This window comes from Cebus imitator, unplaced genomic scaffold, assembly GCF_001604975.1.
Source record: "Cebus imitator isolate Cc_AM_T3 unplaced genomic scaffold, Cebus_imitator-1.0 Scaffold731, whole genome shotgun sequence".
Taxonomy (NCBI): domain Eukaryota; kingdom Metazoa; phylum Chordata; class Mammalia; order Primates; family Cebidae; genus Cebus; species Cebus imitator.
The window spans coordinates 284,015-301,946 of record NW_016108046.1 but is presented as its reverse complement, the minus strand read 5'-3'; the positions used below and the strand labels follow the sequence as shown (position 1 = coordinate 301,946).

Sequence of the window (17,932 nt, the reverse complement as noted above, 5' to 3'; positions counted from 1 at the left end):
GCAATGCCATGATCTCGGGTCTCTGCAACCTCCGCCTCCCGGGTTCAAGTGATTCTCCTGCCACAGCCTCCCAAGTAGTTGGGATTACAGGCATGCGCCACTACATTCAGCTGATTTTGTATTTTTAGTAGAGACAGGGTTTCTTCATGTTGGTCAGGCTGGTCTCAAACTCCCAACCTCAAGTGATTTGCCCACCTCGGCTTCCCAAAGTGCTGGGATTACAGGTTAGAGCCACTGTGCCTGGGCTTGTTTTTGTTTTTGTTTTTTAAGATGGAGTCTTGCTCTGTCACCCAGGCTGGAGTGCAGTGGCTCAATCTCAGCTCACTGCAACTTTTGCCTCCTGGCTTCAAGCGATTCTCCTGCCTCAGCCTCCCAAGTAGCTGGGATTACAGGCACCCGCCGCAATGCCTGGCTAATTTTTGTATTTTTAGTAGAGATGGTGTTTCACCACGTTGGCCAGGCTGGTCTTGAACTCCTGACCTCGTGATCCACTCACCTCGGCCTCCCAAAGTGCTGGGATTACAGGCATGAGCCATCACACCCAGCCTCAGTATAACTGTTTTTAAGTATATATTTCAGTGGCATTGAGTACATTCACATTGTTATACAGCCATCACCACCACCATCCCTGAACTTTTCATCTTCCCAAATTTAAACTCTATCCTTATCAAAGACGAACTCCCCATCCTCTCTCTCCCCAGCTCTGGCAACCACCATCTACTTTCTGTGTCTGTGAATTTGACTGCTCTGGGGACCTCACATAATGGAATCATGCAGTGTTTGTCCTTTCTTGATGGGCTTAGCACAATGTGCTCCAGGGTTATCAGTGGTATAGCCTGTGTCAGGATTTCTTCCTTTTTTTTTTTTTTTTTTTTTTGAGATAGAGTCTCACTCTGTTGCCCAGGCTGGAGTGCAGTGGCACAATCTCAGCTCACTGCAACCTGCGCCTTGCAGGTTCAAGCCATTCTCCTGCCTCAGCCTCCCAAGTAGCTGGGATTACAGGCATCTGCCACCATGCCTGGCTAATTTTTGTTTTTTAGTAGAGACAGAGTTTCACCATGTTGGTCAGGCTGGTCTTGAACTCCTGACCTCAAGTGATCCGCCCACCTCGGCCTCCCAAAGTGCTGGGATTACAACCGTGAGCCCCCCCACCTGACCGGATTTCCCTCTTTCCTAAGAAGAAATATTTTATTGTATGTATAGACCATGTTTTCTTCATCCGTTCATCCATTGATGGCCACTGGGGTTGCTTCCACCTTTTGTCTGTCGTGAATAGTGCTATTGTGAACAATGGTGTGCAGATATCTCTTTGAGACCCAGCTTTGAGTTCTTTTGTATGTACCCAGAAGTGAGATTGCTGGATCACATGGTAATTCAATTTTTAAGTTTTTGGAACTGCCTTCTCATTTTTCACGATAACTATATTATTTTCCATTCCCACCAACAGTGTACATGAGTTCCAAAAATTATTCTTAAAACTCTCTACTATGGGAAATGTTGGCCACACACAGTCCGCAGCATAGTGCACTGCACTCCTGTTTGGGCTCACCTGGCCACAGCTGAGGCCAGCATCCTGCCTTCTTCAAGGAAGCTGTGCTTATGTCCACAGCACCCTCAGTGATTCATTTTTCAGTTATTTAGGTAAATATTACATAGATAAGATGCACAGACCTTAGCTGTACAATACTGACAAACGAATATGCCCACATGACCTTCACCCCTATCAGGATATGGGAACTTCACATTCCCCAGAAAGTGCCCTGTGGCCTTTCCCTATCTGTCCACCTACCCCACCCACCACTGGCAGCCAGTCTGATCCATTGCCTAAAATCCGTCCAGAATCTTGCTGTATGTGCTCTCCTCTGCCTGGCTTCCTCATCTTGGCATGATGTGTGTGTGTGATCCGTCCAGGAGTTTGTGTGTATCCATCTTTTTCATTGCTGGGCAGGATTCCGTGGCGTAGCTCGACCACTATCTGCCTGTCCATCCACCTGCCGAAGGGCCTCTAGGCACTTGGTTTCTATGAATCACCAGTTCCAGTTCCCACTACGCCATTTGATGGACGCATGTTTTTACTTCTCTTGAATGAATAGAGTGGAATTGCAGGGTCATATGGTAGGCATATGTTTAGATAAAGATTTATGACTTTCCTGTAAAGAGCTTTCTTCATTTTTGTCAACCGTTGCCTGCCCGTGTGGCTGGCAGTGTCTCCTGCCCTTGAACACTCTGGCTCTGGGTGACCTGTTGAGAAGCCAGTGTGGTTCGGGTGCCCTTCAGCCTGGGTGATTGAGAACAGGCTTGACACTGTGGATACTGCCTCCCCTGTCTTCTTTACTTTCTCTATTTTAAAGCAGTCCTTTTCTAGCCAGTGTGTAACTACATAAATAATTGAGTGTTCATGTTCTCAGGACCGGAGATGAAAAACTCCTGCTAAGATAAGAATTTTAAACTAATTATTATTATTATTATTTTTGTCCTTGAAGAAGCCTTATCCTCACCATCCCTCACTCACTTCCCTACTTCCCACAGTGGCACTGGGCCTCTACTTCTCAAGGGATGCTTACTGGGAGAATCTGTATGTGGACCAGCCGGCCGGCATGCCCTTGCTCTACGTGCATGCCCTGCGGGACACTCCTGGGGAGGTGCCCAGCTTCCGCTTGGGCCGGCACCTCTATGGCACATACCACACGCGGCTGCACGAGAACAACTGGATCCTCATCCAGGAGGACACCGGCCTCCTCTACCTTAACCGGAGCCTGGACCAGAGAACCTGGGAGAAACTCAGTGTCCGCAGTAAGGAAGCTGCCCGCACTCCCATCCCCACACCCCACCCCACCCCTTCCTCAAGCCGCCCTCAACACAGCCCCTGACACTGAGGCTCGGGTGGCTTCCCTACCACCCCTAGTGTGGAGGGCATCAGGAATGAGGTGAGGCTGGCCTGCCTCTGTGTCCAGCCTGGAGGATGTGGAGGGTGTCAGGGGTGAGGTGAGGCTGGCTTGCCTCTGTGTCCAGCCTGGAGAGAAGCCAGGACAAGTTTCAGGGCTGCCAGTGACCCTGGGGCTTCCTGAGGCTGTGGGGGTTTGGAGACACACAGGAATCTGGGTACACACTTTTGCCAGACCCGAATTACTCTTCAGTGGGGCTAAAAAGGATTAGGAGGTGTCTAGAGAGGGAGTAAGTGGGGCTGAAAAAATCCCAGGGTTTTGATTTAGCAAATGACCTGCAACTCTCTGGAGAAGCAGCACTTCCCAAGGAAAGCCTGACTTACCAGAGCCGGCTGCCCTTGTACCTGGCAGGGACTCACACCTGTCCCGGGTGTCCAGGGAGGAAAGAGGAGCAGTCAGAGCTGGAGTCACGGCCACATGTGACATGGTACTGGGGGAGGTGGGGGGGGGAGCAGAGCACCTGTGACAGGAAACAGTGATGCTGCCCCCAGTAGCTCCCACCCCCTGGCACCCAGACAGGGCTATGGCTTGCACAGCCCCCACAACCACCCTAAGCCCTGTCTGCTGGTGAGAGGCAAGCCTCCGGCCATGAGTACAGAGCAGGCATCCCTGCCCTACTCAGGCAGAGTGGCCTGTCTGCCAGGGACAGCCTAGTGCAGGAAAAGGAGGGGGCTTAGGTGGGCAGCTCCCTCCAGGGTAGCCCAGGCAGTTCCTGGAGGAGGCAGCATCTGAGATGATTCTTGGTTCCATGCACTTAGTTGCTGCAGTCTTCATCCTGAGCCCCCAGGGTGGAGCTAGAGGAATGGGAGTCCCTGGGTGGGGAGAGACTTCATACATGGCCAGGTCCTGTCAAAGAAGAAACCACAGGGTGATTTGAACAGGGAAAGTTTGTGTAAAGAATTAACTGCAACAGAGGATTGGAGCAACGATGGACAGGCTCGCAAAAAGCAGAGAATGCCAGAGAATGTGGGAAGAGCAGCTCTGAGGAGCAGCCGCCCACCTCCGGCTGAGATGGAAGCTGGGAAAGCCCTCGATGTACAGCGGAAATTGCTATGGCACCTCGGTGATGGAACTTGCCGGAAATGCCCCCTCTAGGCGTTGGGGAAGTCTGTCTGCGGCCACTCCAAACCTCCTTGGGGAGGGTGTGGCAGGTGGGGCGCTGGTTACCACTTACTGGAAAAGTTGCCACCAGCAGAGTCAGGGAGCCTTCAACCCAGTGCTCAGCACGCCTCCCTAAGGAAGGGGCCTCTAAGCTGAGAACTCAATGACGAGAGCTAGGCCTGTGGGGCACTGGTGGTCCGGGCCGCAGGGCCCTGCAGCAGAGGCAAGGAGGTAGCAGGTGGAGCTGGAGCACAGGCTGAGCCTTATGGACCTTGGTGGGGACCAGGTTTTGCACCAGGCCTGGAACTCCTGCCTCCTCCCCATTCCCGACTGCCTGGTAGGTGTGGCTGATGCCTGCACAGGCCTGACTTCTCTCTCTGCAGATGGAGGCTTCCGGGTGTTCACTGTCTACCTCAAGGTCTTCCTGTCACCCACGTCCCTTCGTGAGGGCGAATGCCAGTGGCCAGGCTGTGCTCGAGTGTACTTCTCCTTCTTCAACACCTCCTTTCCGGCCTGCAGCTCCCTCAAGCCCCGGGAGCTCTGCTTCCCAGAGAAAAGCCTCTCCTTCCGCATTCGTGAGAACCGGCCCCCAGGCACCTTCCACCAGTTCCGCCTGCTGCCTGTGCAGTTCTTGTGCCCCAACATCAGCGTGACCTACAGGCTCCTGGAGGGTGAGTGCTGACATCGTGGGGCTGCCGTGCAGTGCCTGCTGCTGCCGGGCTTGTTCTGTGAGCCCTTGACACAAGCCATCTGGTTTATTCTTCGCTGCCATGCCATCAGTTCATTCAGTATTCCGGAAATACCTCTTGCATGCCTGCCAGGAGGCAGGTACTGTTTTAGGAGCTAAGGGTGTAACAATCAACACAAAAGGTTGGAATCTTGCCTGCAGCTTTCATTTTGTGGGGCAGTCAGAGCGTCCAAGCATGCCAAGGAAATTGGGTGGCTTCTGGAAGGAGCTAGCTGGGGAGGAAACCAAGAAGAGGGGAACGGAGGAGGAGACCTCCATTCTTCCATTGTAAATTGGGTAGTCAGGACAGGGGCTAGCAGAGCAAAGGTGGGAGGGTGCCAGATATTCAGGCTTAGCCCCTTGGAGGGCGCCACAGTGTGACCCCTCATGTGCCTGGAGTGCACTGAGCCACAGGGAAGAGCTGAAACCCTTAGGGCAGAATAGTTCCTGGGGTGGGGGCAGGTATGGGAGTGACTTTCAGGGCTCTCTCCCGAGGAACATGAGGAACTATGGAAGACTTTGGAGGGAGGGAGTGATGGCAGGACCTGACTTAGTTTTTAAAGGATTAGTCAGACTGCTGTGTTAGCGATAGTTTGGGGTGGGAAGATTCAGGGGCAAAGCTGGGAGACCATCAGAAGGCTACAGGAGAAACGTCTGAATGGGAAGATGTGGGCTGTGATGATGCCCGGATGCAGGTGGAAGCCAAGGTGTGGCGAGAAGCAGGCAGCTGCGGGGATGCCTAGATGGAAGATCCAGCAGGACTCCCTCCTGGATTGGATGTGGGGTATAGAGGGGCCCATGGAGCAGCAGCAAAGACAGCCAACCCAGCCAGGGGGTGGGAGGAGCTGGATCCCAACGGAAAGGGGAGAAGGCAGCTGGGCAGGTGCAGGGAGGTCCCATTCAACCATCTGAAAGTCAGGAAGTGGGGCTCAACCAGGTCACAGAGGCTGCGCCTCTGGCAAGTGCGTCCTACTTTCACATTAGCTTTATCACACAAACATGGCAAGAATATTAAAATCGCAGTAAAGGTAGAAAAGTCATCATTCGTGCTTCCCCAGATTCCTTTCATTCTCTGGGACAGGGATAGATGTCTTTGAACCAGATGGTTGATGAAGCAATTGGTTTTTGTATGCTGCCCTTCTTCACTAAAAATTATGTTATAAATTTAGTTTAATGGGATTTCTTTGTAATCACACTCAACAGAGGAAAGCATTATATGATAAGCATTTCCCACACGTGTAATTCATGTGCAAGGCATGGTTCTGACTGGGAGGTCTGTGGAGTTGCCCCCACCTCCTTGGGGTTGGCTGTGGGGTCTTCAGCAGTGGCCTTCTGCCTTCATCATGACCTCTTTTTGGATTATTTCTGGAGGACAGATCCAAGGACAGGCTCGTTGAAGAGTGTGTTGTGGTTCCTGGCCTTGCCTCACAGGGCAATGTAGAGCATGAGCCAAACCACCGTGCAGGGCGCAGAGCATGCGCTTTCACCTCTACATCCCGCCTTCTGCACGCATAGGATGACCAGCCTGGCGATGCACTGGACAAGGAGGTGTAGAGCAGAGATGCGCACTAGGCGGTGGAAAATCATTATGCATTAATGTCACATCATACGCCAGATGTCCACCATATATATAGCACTTTAGGTTCTGGGGTACATGCGCAGAACATGCAGGTTTGTTGCATAGGTACATACATGGCAATGTGGTTTGCGCGTCCATCCCCTTGTCACCTATATGTGGCATTTCTCCCCATGTTATCCTTCCCCAACCTCCCTATCCCCTGCTGTCCCTCCCCTAGTCTCCCCCTCCGCCCCCGCAACAGACCCCAGTGTGTGATGCTCCCTCCCTGTGTCCACGTGTTCTCATTGTTCAACACCCGCCTGTCAGTGAGAACATGCGGTGTTCGATTTTCTGATCTTGCCATGTTTGTTTTAAAGTGGTAGAATCGTGACTTTATTTCTCACGTTCTATAAATTGAACACACATTGCTTCCAGAATTGGAAAAAAAAAAAATCAAACATTTTTTAAAAGGCAGCCAAGGCCAGTAGCTGGTTCTCTAGGCCTGCAGCCTGAGCTGAGCTGCAGCCACCCTTCCCCACACAAGCCCACTCGAGATCGAGGCCAGGTGGGCGGAGGGGTGCCTCAGGCCCTACCGCGTGATCAGAGTATCTGCTTCCGGCTCTTTCCCACCAGCGCAAGTGAGGGCGCAGCTGCAGCAAGGCATGGCATGTAAAAACACAGTCATCGCTGCAAACTCGGGCTGGCAGCGCTGCACTCCTCTGTGGAGTGAAGGAGGGGACGCCTGGGGCCGAGGCCGGCGTTCGGTGTGCTCCCCGTTCTGACCGCAGAGCCCCTCCCCAGGAAGGGGGCTTGCCTGGTTTGGGCCTTCGGTGACGCGGGGCCTCTGTCTGCTTGGTGCGCAGGTGAGGGTCTGCCCTTCCGCTGCGCCCCAGACAGCCTGGAGGTGAGCACGCGCTGGGCCCTGGACCGCGAGCAGCGGGAGAAGTACCAGCTGGTGGCCGTGTGCACCGTGCGCGCCGGTGCGCGCGAGGAGGTGGAGATGGTGCCCTTCCCGGTGACCGTGTACGATGAGGACGACTCGGCGCCCACCTTCCCCGCGGGCGTCGACACCGCCAGCGCCTTGGTGGAGTTCAAGCGGAAGGAGGTGCTTGTCCGCGCGCGCTAGTCTATCCAGTGTCTGTCTCCGGCCACAGTTCGTTTCTCAGTCGGTTTAGTGTGCGTGTAGACCCTCAACCATGTGGCCGAGCATTCGCGCGTTCATTTGTCCTTTGTCTTCGTCGGCGCCGCCTCTCCTAGGGGGAGGGGAACGGGCAGTGCTTCTAGCTCCCAGCTGGGCCTTGCCTCGGGAAGCCGGGACCCCTGGGTGCCCAGCCTGGGACTGACCAGGACGAGGCCCGAGGGCGGCCGTGTGGGGCACACTTTTGCCGCTGCAGGCGGGCGCGGCGAGCTGCCCGGGCAGGGAGCATCTTCCTGGAGGGCACTCCCTCCCACCAGCAGTCAGCCCTTGACCGGAGGGCCCTTGAGTGACGAAGTGCTGAGCCGAGGATCTGAGGGGGACGCGAAGGCGGATCATTTCCGGTGCCGCCCGCCTCGCCCTTCTCTGGCCGGTGCTGCTGGAGCGCTACCGCCACCTGCTGGGCTTCAAGCGTTCCTGCAGCCGGCCCAGCCCTCCTGGCCGCCGGAGAGTGGGCGTGGGGAACCTTGGGATAGTGCATTGCCTTGTCCCGCTTCTCTGGGCACACCACGTTCAGGTTTGGCAAGGAAAAGAGATCTGGCCGAAAGCATACCTTGTGCGTAAAGGCTGTGTGAGCCTCCCTGGGCAGCCTTGGGGTGATAGAGGCCTGATGGGCAGAGCAATCCCGAAGGTGGCCAGTGGCTTTCTTCACAACCCCCTCCAGCCTGGTGTAGGAGGATGCTGCGAGCAGAGTACTTTGATGTACACCTGGGCTTGTATCCGGGCTCTGCCGTCTGTTCCTGTGTGGCCTTGACCTGACCTTCACCCTGTGGGGCCCAGCTTCCTCAGGGGAGAGTGGGGATGCTCATTTTGCTCTCTGGGGACCTGGGTGGGACCTGCCAGCCAGGTGCCTGGCCATCTGCTGTAATTCTCCTTATGAGAGGTCTGTATTGCACCTGTTACACAGTTGAGGCTCAGTGGCCCAGGGAAGGTAACTGGGCCAGGCTGGCTAGTGACCCCCATGGGTACTTGAACTCAGGTCAGACTGTCCCCAGACCCGGCTCTGACAACACACCTGGTCCATCTGTGGTCTCTGTGGGATGAGCAGTGTCCTAAGGTCTCTGGTTTTGGGGAGTCTGAGGAGCCCCTCTTGCCTGCACTGACCAACGCCCTCTGCATCCTGCAGGACACCGTGGTGGCCACACTGCGTGTCTTTGATGCGGACGTGGTGCCTGCATCGGGGGAGCTGGTGAGACGGTACACAAGCACGCTGCTCCCCAGGGATACCTGGGCCCAGCAGACCTTCCGGGTGGAACACTGGCCCAACGAGACCTTGGTCCAGGCTAACGGCAGCTTCGTGCGGGCGACCATGCACGACTATAGTAAGCGGGGCCGGTGACACAGCCTGGCTGGGCCCCCAGAAAATGAGGTGCTCGCTTTTCTTGGGCAAGCAGCACAGCACACACATGCACTCCTGGCATGGTCCTCTGCGGCCCAGGCCACTTCCCCTTCACCCTCTGCCCAGCACTTCCTGTGTCTCTGCCAGGCCTGCCCTCCAGCCACCAGTGGGGCTTTCACCATGGGTCCTCACTCCCTGTGCTGCCACACAGCCGACCCTAGCAGGGCCCCACCACATCTCCATGCTAACGTCACTAGGGCTCACCACCAATTGCAAACACACATGTCACCTGAGGCTTTCCTCCAGCCCGTGGCACTGTGTCGCTGCCCCTAAGGCGGCCCAAATGCTTAGGGATTGTTGCTCTGGCCTCAGTAGCTCTCTGCTAACAGGCTGGTGTACAGAAGCACCCCTGAATCAGGTCAGGGTTTCTGAGCTCATTGTCCTGCCTGACTCCTTCCATGTGCCACCATGCTCACCTGCTTGCGGGGCACCTTTCAGCAGCAGCCTTGCTTCCTGCCTCCCTCCCCCAGCTCCTGCCAATTTCTCCTGGGATTGCTTTCCAAATAAACCACCTGCACTTGGGGTCTGTGTCTGGGGGAGCCCCAGGCCACAGGTCCTTCGCCCCTTTCTGCCTGACCTGGTCCTGTTCATTCCTCAGTCCTCCCCACCCTACCATGCCTTTGGAGGTCCTGCCTGTCAGAGGGGAGACAGCCTCCTTGCCCTGCCCTAGCACTGAACACACTGTGTGCCAGAGCACCCCTCCCATCATTGTTTCCACCACCTGAGAACTGCAGCAGCAGCACGTAGCAGGCACACAGACAGCGTAACTTCCAGGGCTCGGCCTGCAGGGTCATTGGGTCTGCTAGAGGCTTCTGCTGTGGAGGGGAGTTCTGCCATGTTCTGGGGGAGCTGTCTGGAGGGCTCTAGCACCAAGGACTTGGCAATGCAGACCTTTACCTCCCATCTTACCCTCCCCCCAACACACACCCTGTTACCCAAAAAATGAAACTCTGAAAAATATTTTAAAGAGGTTTATTCTGAGCCAAGATGAGTGACCGCAGCCTGGAGAAAACACAAACCCAAGAAGCCTTGAGTAAGTGGTCCCCAGATCCAAGGTGATGGGGTTACAGTTTGCTTTTATACATTTTAGAAAGACAGGAGTTACAGGCAAGGACGTAAATCAACACATGGAGGGTATACATTGGTTTGGCCCAAAAAGAATTGTATCTTGAAGCAGGGGCTTACAGGTTAGAGGTAGATGCAGAGACTCTTTAATTTACAGCAGGCTGAAAGAGTTAAGCTTTGCCTAGACTTCAGGTCAGTACAAAGAAATGTGTTAAGGAGGCCTGTGATGTATCGCATGATGCTATACAGGGTCAGAATAGAAAGTAAACTGCAGTATACCTGGCAGGGAAAAAAAGGTTTAACAAGATTTTATGGGCTGGGTGTGGTGGCTCACACCTGTAATCCCCACATTTGGGGGAGACTGAGATGGGTGGATTGCTTGAGTCCAGGAGTTCGAGACCAGCCTGGACAACATGGTGAAACCCTGTCTCTACAAAAAAAATACAAAAAATTAGCCAGGCATGGTGTCACATTCCTGGATTACAGGAGCCTCGGAGGCTGAGGTGGGAGGATGGCTGGAACCTGGGAGGTCAAGGCTGCAGTGAGAGACAGCAGAGCGAGACTCCATCTCAAGTAAGAAAACCAATGTTGTGGTTTGTAGGGTGTGACTTAAACCTTGCTTGGCATGGCCTTAGGTCCTGTTTATAATTTGGTATCTTACTGCCATAAAGAGTCCATTCTGTCAGTCTTATGATCTCTGTTTTAATGTTAATGCTGGTCAGTTATGTCCAAACTCCAGAAAGAAGAGGGAGTCAAGTCCACACTCCCTTCCTGTCATGGCCCAGAATTCTGTTTTTAAGGTTTTTCTGGTGTCCACTTGGCCAAGAGGGGATCTATTTAGTTGGTTTGGGGGTTTAGGATTTCACTTTTAGTTTACAGCTCTATAGACAAACACCCCATACACACACGAATAAATATCCTATGCACAAACACCACATACATGCGTACCGCACACACATACATACCACACACACGCATACCACACAAGCATATTATACACACAAACACCCCATACCACGCATGCACATGCACACACACGCAGGCTGCCTCAAACTGTAAAGGGTTCCCTGGGCTTTCAGCTCAGCAAATGCCAACATTTGAACGTTGGTGCTAATTTAGGACTAGCCCCAGGCCTGTCACATGGCACCGTAGGTATGAAAGTGCATGCTTGCACCAGTGTGTTTTCAGGACTCTGGGAAGAGGCGTGACCATGGGGGAGCCGCCAGAGAAGCTTGGTGGTCATTGTTGCGCCCCCGCCTGCAGGGCTGGTTCTCAACCGGAACCTCTCCATCTCGGAGAACCGCACCATGCAGCTGGCCGTGCTGGTCAATGACTCGGACTTCCAGGGCCCGGGGGCAGGCGTCCTCCTGCTCCACTTCAACGTGTCAGTGCTGCCCATCAGCCTGCACCTGCCCAGTACCTCCTTCTCCGTGAGCAGGAGGGCTCGCCGATTTGCCCAGGTGAGCCCATGCCCACTGCTTGTCTGGGGAAGAATGAAGGGCCAGGGAACACGGGGGCACAGGGAGGCGGGTGACACCCCCTCCTGCCCCAACCAGCACAGAGTAACCTGGGTGGAATCCTGGGCCCAGGGCTGGGAGGTACAGCTGGGTGTACAGAAGAGGCCTGGGAGAGCTCACAGTGGGCAGGGCTGGGGGCTCCTTGGGCCTCTCTTTTTATTCCCCTTTCCCTTCTTGATATCTTTAAAATGTTTTTTCAACAATGCAAGAGCAATGCTGGGTAAATCTATTTACGCTGACTTGGAAGAATTTTCCTGATGTATTGTTAAGTGAGAGTGGCTTGCAGAGGTGTTGGTCCCACAGGACTCCCTTTGTGCCAAAGCAGATCTTCCCTGATGGGGCTCTGCACGTGTGCAGAGATCACAGCGCCATCCACAGTGGTGCCCTCAGGGGAGGCAGGAAAAGCTTCCTTTTTACTTCCTGTAAGTAGGTTTGCTAGAGACCGTACATTTATATTTGTCTTTGGAAAATAACGATTAGAAATAGAAGAAATAAAAGTAATAAATATTCATTAAAAAGGATGAGGCATGAGGCATGATCCTTTCTGTCCGTTGGTGCCAGTGCTGTGCATCCTGGCGTTCTTTCTGGGATCCTTCTCATAAGCACTTGTTTTTTTTTTGAGATGGAGTCTAGCACTGTCACCCAGGCTGGAGTGCAGTGGCATGATCTCGGCTCACTGCAACCTCTGCCTCCCGGGTTCAAGCGATTCTCCTGTCTCAGCCTCCCAAGTAGCTGGGATTACAGGCACCCACCACCACACCCAGCTAATTTTTTGTGTTTTTTTAGTAAAGACGGGGTTTCACTATGTTGGCCTCATGATCTGCCTGCCTCAGCCTCCCAAAGTGCTGGGATTACAAGTATGAGCTACCACACCTAGCCCTCATGAGTACTTTCTAAGTTTACTTGAAATGGCAGCACATATGGCCTCTCATGCCCCTCTCCCTCGAAGAGCAGCCCGAGGCACCTCCTCTTCAGAGCACCGTCTGCCATTTCTTTTGAGTGGTTCTGTGCCCCCATCAGCTCCTGGCAGCCATCCCGGTCCATCCTACAAGGGAGCCCACCCTTGAACATATCCAAGCTCCCTGACCACCCGTTGGCCTTTAATGGGTCCTGGGGGTCTCACGAGGGTGGGTGGGCAGGAGCAGGCATTGCTGGAGGTGGGTCGCCTGCCCTCTGTCAGGCTCAGGAGCGACGGGGACCTGAATCCCAGTCCAGCCTCAGCCTCACTGTGGTCTCACCCCTCTCCCCAGGTTGTAAGGCTGTGAATTGGGGGCAGGAACCCTGGACAACTTTGAAACTCACATGAGAATGTGGAAGTGGGCTTTGTAGGGGAAAGTGAGGAGGCCCAGGAGGCAGGTTTTGCTGTGGTCACAGGTGGGCCTGGGGCAGCCCTGCTCTGGCTGGCACTCTTCTCACCATCTGTGGAACTTTTGGTTTCAAGCAAGAGTTGCTGAGAGGTGAAAAGAATTCAGCTGCCTGGCTCCAGTGCCTGGTAACCCCAGGAAAAGAGGCCCCTCTCCCAGGGGCTCTGGTCAAAGTCCCAGGGAGGCCTGTTAGTCCTCCACGGGCTGGGCAGCCACGCTCCCGAGTCCTGTGGCTGGGACGCAGTGCTCTGACCAAGGGACACCAGGGCAGGGTGAACCTCTAAGCCCTGTGCACTGAAGGGGTCATCAGAAAACTGCTGGGGCAGCTAGGAGCAGCCAGGGATGAGCATGGGAGACATTCCGGTGGCCTTGGTGTCTGAGTGAGGGAGAAATGGGGAGTGAAGGGTTGAGTCAGGGCCTGCCCGGGGCTTTTCCTGCCTCCAAACTTAACGTCAAGGCCCTGTGTTGCCTTAACCTCCAGCTCCCAGGAACAGAGGTGGCCGGTGACATGTGGCCTGCCTGGAGCTGGGCAGGGCAGGGCAGGGCTGAGGCAGGTGTGTCTGCAGGCTCTGTGGGAATGGAGGACCAGGCGCTCAGGGGGGCTGCTGTCTCCAGGCCCAGCTGGGAGCCGTTCCAGGACTCAGGCTGTGTGGGAACCTCTACCCTCGGGCCAGGCCGGTTCAGCTGTCTGGCTAAGGTGTTCCCCTATGCCCCCCTAGATCGGGAAAGTCTGTGTGGAAAACTGCCAGGCGTTCAGTGGCATCAATGTCCAGTATGAGCTCCATGCCTCCAGTGCCAACTGCAGCACCGTAGGGGTGGTCACCTCGGCGGCGGACACCTCGGGGATCCTGTTCGTGAATGACACCAAGGCCCTGCGGCGGCCCAAGTGTGCCGAGCTCCAGTACATGGTGGTGGCCACGGACCAGCAGACCTGCAGGCAGGCCCAGGCCCAGCTGCTGGTCACAGTGGTGGGGTCATGTGAGTGCCTGCTCCAGGGAGGGGTGGGTTAGGGGTCTGGGGGTTTCCAAAACCTGGACCTCCAGCCTTTAGAGAAAAACAGTACAGCTGCAAGGCTTAGCTGGGGAGTGGGGAACGCTTAGACCAGCTTCACCCTGAGTGACCCAGCAGCAAAGGGTTGCCCCTTCCAGAAAACATACAAGACCTTGGTTAAATTTGAATTTCAGGTAAACAACAAGCAGTTTTTTGGTACAGGTGTGTTCCATGCAACCTTTGCAGCTTCTCAAAAGACACACCTCCAGGACCACCCATGCACTCTTAGGAACACGCTGACACAGCTGCCATTGGTGCCATTCACTGTGTTTCTGAAACACAGGTCCCACTAGGCATCCACTGGCCGAATCTTGCTGCCCTCACATCCTTTCTCCTGTACTTACCCCAGCTCAGTGGCCCCCACTTTGTGACCATGATGCCCCGTACCCTGCCCTGCGCCATTGCTCCCAGAACCTTGATCTGCTGCCCTTGATCTGCCACCCCGGTCCTTCTGGCCTCCACCCATGGAGCAGCTTGGCTGGTGCTGTTCCCTGTCCTCAGGCACTGGCTGGGCACTAGGCACAGGCCAATCCCCTGTGACCCTGCTTGTCTGCCACCTGTAGACATGACCGAGGAGGTGGGCTGCCCTCTGTCCTGTGCGGTCAGCAAGAGACGGCTGGAGTGTGAGGAGTGCGGCGGCCTGGGCTCTCTGACGGGCAGGTGTGAGTGGAGGCAGGGAGACGGCAAAGGTAGGCCCTGGGGACACCCAAGGGAGGTCTGCTCCTGGCACCTCGTCCCCTATGTGGCTTACGATGCTGGGAGAGTAGGCAGCAGTGCAGGGCTGGGGGAGAGGGCTTGTGAGTCCAGCGAATAGTCCCTGGACCAGACTTACTCTGGACTTGGGAAGGTCTGAGCCAAAGTTGGAATGTGCAGGGGACAGAGTGGACTTTTCTGGAAGGTCTTCGGCCAAGGGATGTGGTGTGGGCAGGGGACTTGTCTGCATCAGCCAAAGGCCAATCTGGGTGTGCCCACCACCACGAGGGCCCCTCACTGTGCAGGCCTGAGAGGGTCCCGGCTTCTTTGCTATAAGGGGTTTGTATGAGGAACCTCCCACATCCCCTCTCCCATAAACCACAACTCCCAGGATGCTCCCACTGGCAGGGCTCTGTGTGCAGGGTTTCCCTGCTCAGGCCTCCGTTTGCTCCTCCCTAGAGGGGCAGGATCAGCCTGGGAGGCAGTGGGGGCACGCGGCGGGACCCCCACGTGGGTGATGGCCTGCTGTGCATCCTGTGCAGGGATCACCAGGAACTTCTCCACCTGCTCTCCCAGCACCAAGACCTGCCCCGACGGCCACTGCGATGTGGTAGAGACCCAAGACGTCAACATCTGCCCCCAGGACTGCCTCCGTAAGCAGTGCTTAATCAGGGCATAGGGACAGGCAGGAGGTTGTAGGGGGGACCTAGACCCCACACGCACTTCAGCCAGAGTGCCATGTCTGTCAGTTTTATGCATCAAGCTGAGCCTCCTATGTATTTCAGCGTCACCCTGGACATGGGGAAGGAACAGGTGGGGTCAGGGATGGTGGGGATGCAGGGACCCACAGACTGTCCAGGCCCCTGCTGAGCTCCCAGAAATCAGCACACACGGATTTCAGAAGCAGAGAAGGGTCAGCAGGGTCACTGATAGGGAAAGCGCGGCCCTGAGCCAGAAGAGGGACAGTGCAACGTGTGGGTCAGGTCACCAGGTTCCACAGTTTTGGTGGCAGAGTCCTTTGTTCAGATGAAATGTTAGAAGGGGGCTTGGCTGTACCCATGGCTTCAGGGAGACGCTGTGGCCAAGCCTTGCCTGGCTGAGCCAAGCTGCTGGGCCCCTGGCCTCCCTGGACCTGTGCTTGCTGACATTGGTTGGGGAGCGGGCTCCTTGGGACACTGCCCTAGAAATCTGGGGGTCTGGGGTGGTCAGGAACCCCAGGAGACTAAGTGGGCTACGTCTGTCCTCAGGGGGCAGCATTGTCGGGGGGCATGAGCCTGGAGAGCCCCGAGGGATTAAAGCTGGCTATGGCACCTGCAACTGCTTCCCTGAGGAGAAGAAGTGCTTCTGCGAGCCAGAAGATATCCAGGGTGAGTGGGTGGCCGGGCCCACCACGGCCTCCCGGCCCCAGGGGCGTCTCAGCAGCACATCTGAGGCCCCAACAAGGAGCAAATTGCTGGGAGGAGAGTGGGCCTCATGAGACTTCTCTTTTTCCCTCTGGGCCTCTGTTACTCCATTGGTGAAACCCAGGAGAGGGGCCAGGGCCCCTATAAAGTGTCCTCTGGCCCTAAGTTCTGGAATGGGCAGGCCAGAAAAGCAGTTCTTCCACGAAACAACTTATCTGCCTGACAAGTCACTGCCCCTGTGACCATGTAGTTGACACCCACCCAGGAGCACATTTCAAGGTCAGCAGGTCTGGTGGATGGCACAGCCACCCTGACCACATTCGGAGGCGCTGTCCTGCCTGAGCACAGGGACACGTTTCTGGTGTCGAGTTTTCTGGTATTTATATAGGCCTATGTCCCGAGCCACTTAGCATTTTCGTAAAGTAAATGCCAAAGACATTTGGAACAGAAGAAAATTCTGACCTCCCCCACCAGCCCTCCAGTGCCAGCTGGTGTAGTGAGCACAGCCTCTGGTGTGTGACCTTGGCAGGCTGCTCAGCCTCTCTGAGCCTCTATCTCCATCTGTAAGAGGGCAATAGTAGTCTAGGATGGGGCAGTACATGGCAGTACCCGTGCTCGATGGGGTGTTCTCAGTCCTTCCCACACCTCCACTGCCACCTCCCTGCTGCTGTGGACACAGCGGGCTGGAGAGCCATGCGGAGGAGCGTGGGCAGCCTGTACCCGGTGGTGTGGGGGACCTCCTGCCACTGCCAAACCTCATACCAACCCCGTCCACAGATCCGCTGTGTGACGAGCTGTGCCGCACGGTGATCGCGGCCGCTGTCCTCTTCTCCTTCATCGTATCGGTGCTGCTGTCTGCCTTCTGCATCCACCGCTACCACAAGTTTGCCCACAAGCCGCCCATCCCCTCAGCCGAGATGACGTTCCGCCGGCCCGCCCAGGCCTTCCCGGTCAGCTACTCCTCATCCGGCGCCCGCCGGCCCTCGCTCGACTCCATGGAGAACCAGGTCTCCGTGGACACCTTCAAGATCCCGGTGAGGGTCTCTGCAGGGTAGGGAAGACCCTGTACCCTCCCCAGTTGCCATCCAGGGAGGGAGGCCAGCTGAGGATACAGAGGCCATCCCATGAGGGGCTGCCGATGCAGGGCAGACAAGGCCCATGTTCTGCTCCCAGTTCTGCAGGGCACTGTGTGGGGATAGTCTGGGGTGGGACTATGATGAGGTGCTGTTCCCATCCAGGTGAGAGGCAGTGGTCAGGGCCGAAGCATCAGGCAGGGGAGCAGCAATGTGAATGGAGGGGCACTGAAGTCAGAGGCCGGTGCCTCTGCGGAGCCTGGCCTACAGGTCTGCGTATATGCTGCTCAGAACCTCCAGGCTGCGGCAAGCACCCTGGATTCTCCTGGGCACAGGGAGATCCTTGTCACATTGGCACTTGTCCATGGGGGCTCCTTTACAGGTCTTGCCTTCTTCCTCACCTGTCATCCTCACACCTTGGACTCTCCAAGGGCACAGGGAGACCCTTGGATTTCCAGTGCAGCCACTCACAGCCCAGGCCACCCACAGCTGGTCCAAAGGGTCCTAAAGCCCCAACTCCTGGCCTCCTACCCTGGCCAGGACTCCTGTGTGGTGCCTCTGCCCTCTTCTGGTGGTGGCCTGCCCCTCCAGTGTCCCCACTAGTACAGTTCAGGGCACTGGAAGCCAAGCCCAGTTATAGGAGAAACAGAGGCTCAGAGCCAAGAATGTGAGTGGACAGTGAGCCACGAAGCTTATGGTGGCGTGAAAACATCCTCAGCGGCAGCCTCCAGCCTGGAGTGGAAGGGAGGAAGCTGAGCACCCAGTGGCCATGGGCCCTGTCAGTACCCATCTCAGGCTAGGAGGTGGCCTGGGATTCCTGGGAGGGGCCACACCCCACAGAG

The 17,932-nt window shown here is 55.7% G+C and overlaps 1 protein-coding gene across 1 annotated transcript in view; it reads left to right on the top strand.

The window, feature by feature from the left end:
* Window positions 1-17,932, top strand: part of RET (ret proto-oncogene) — a 56,289-nt gene that overhangs the window by 23,338 nt on the left and 15,019 nt on the right. Inside the window, exons 2-11 of the mRNA XM_017519250.1 lie at window positions 2,530-2,793; window positions 4,430-4,717; window positions 7,195-7,436; window positions 8,653-8,848; window positions 11,254-11,450; window positions 13,591-13,849; window positions 14,485-14,610; window positions 15,157-15,267; window positions 15,862-15,981; window positions 16,795-17,051. Of these exons, the coding sequence (XP_017374739.1) occupies window positions 2,530-2,793; window positions 4,430-4,717; window positions 7,195-7,436; window positions 8,653-8,848; window positions 11,254-11,450; window positions 13,591-13,849; window positions 14,485-14,610; window positions 15,157-15,267; window positions 15,862-15,981; window positions 16,795-17,051 (2,060 nt within the window). The remainder of the gene's footprint in view (window positions 1-2,529; window positions 2,794-4,429; window positions 4,718-7,194; window positions 7,437-8,652; window positions 8,849-11,253; window positions 11,451-13,590; window positions 13,850-14,484; window positions 14,611-15,156; window positions 15,268-15,861; window positions 15,982-16,794; window positions 17,052-17,932) is intronic.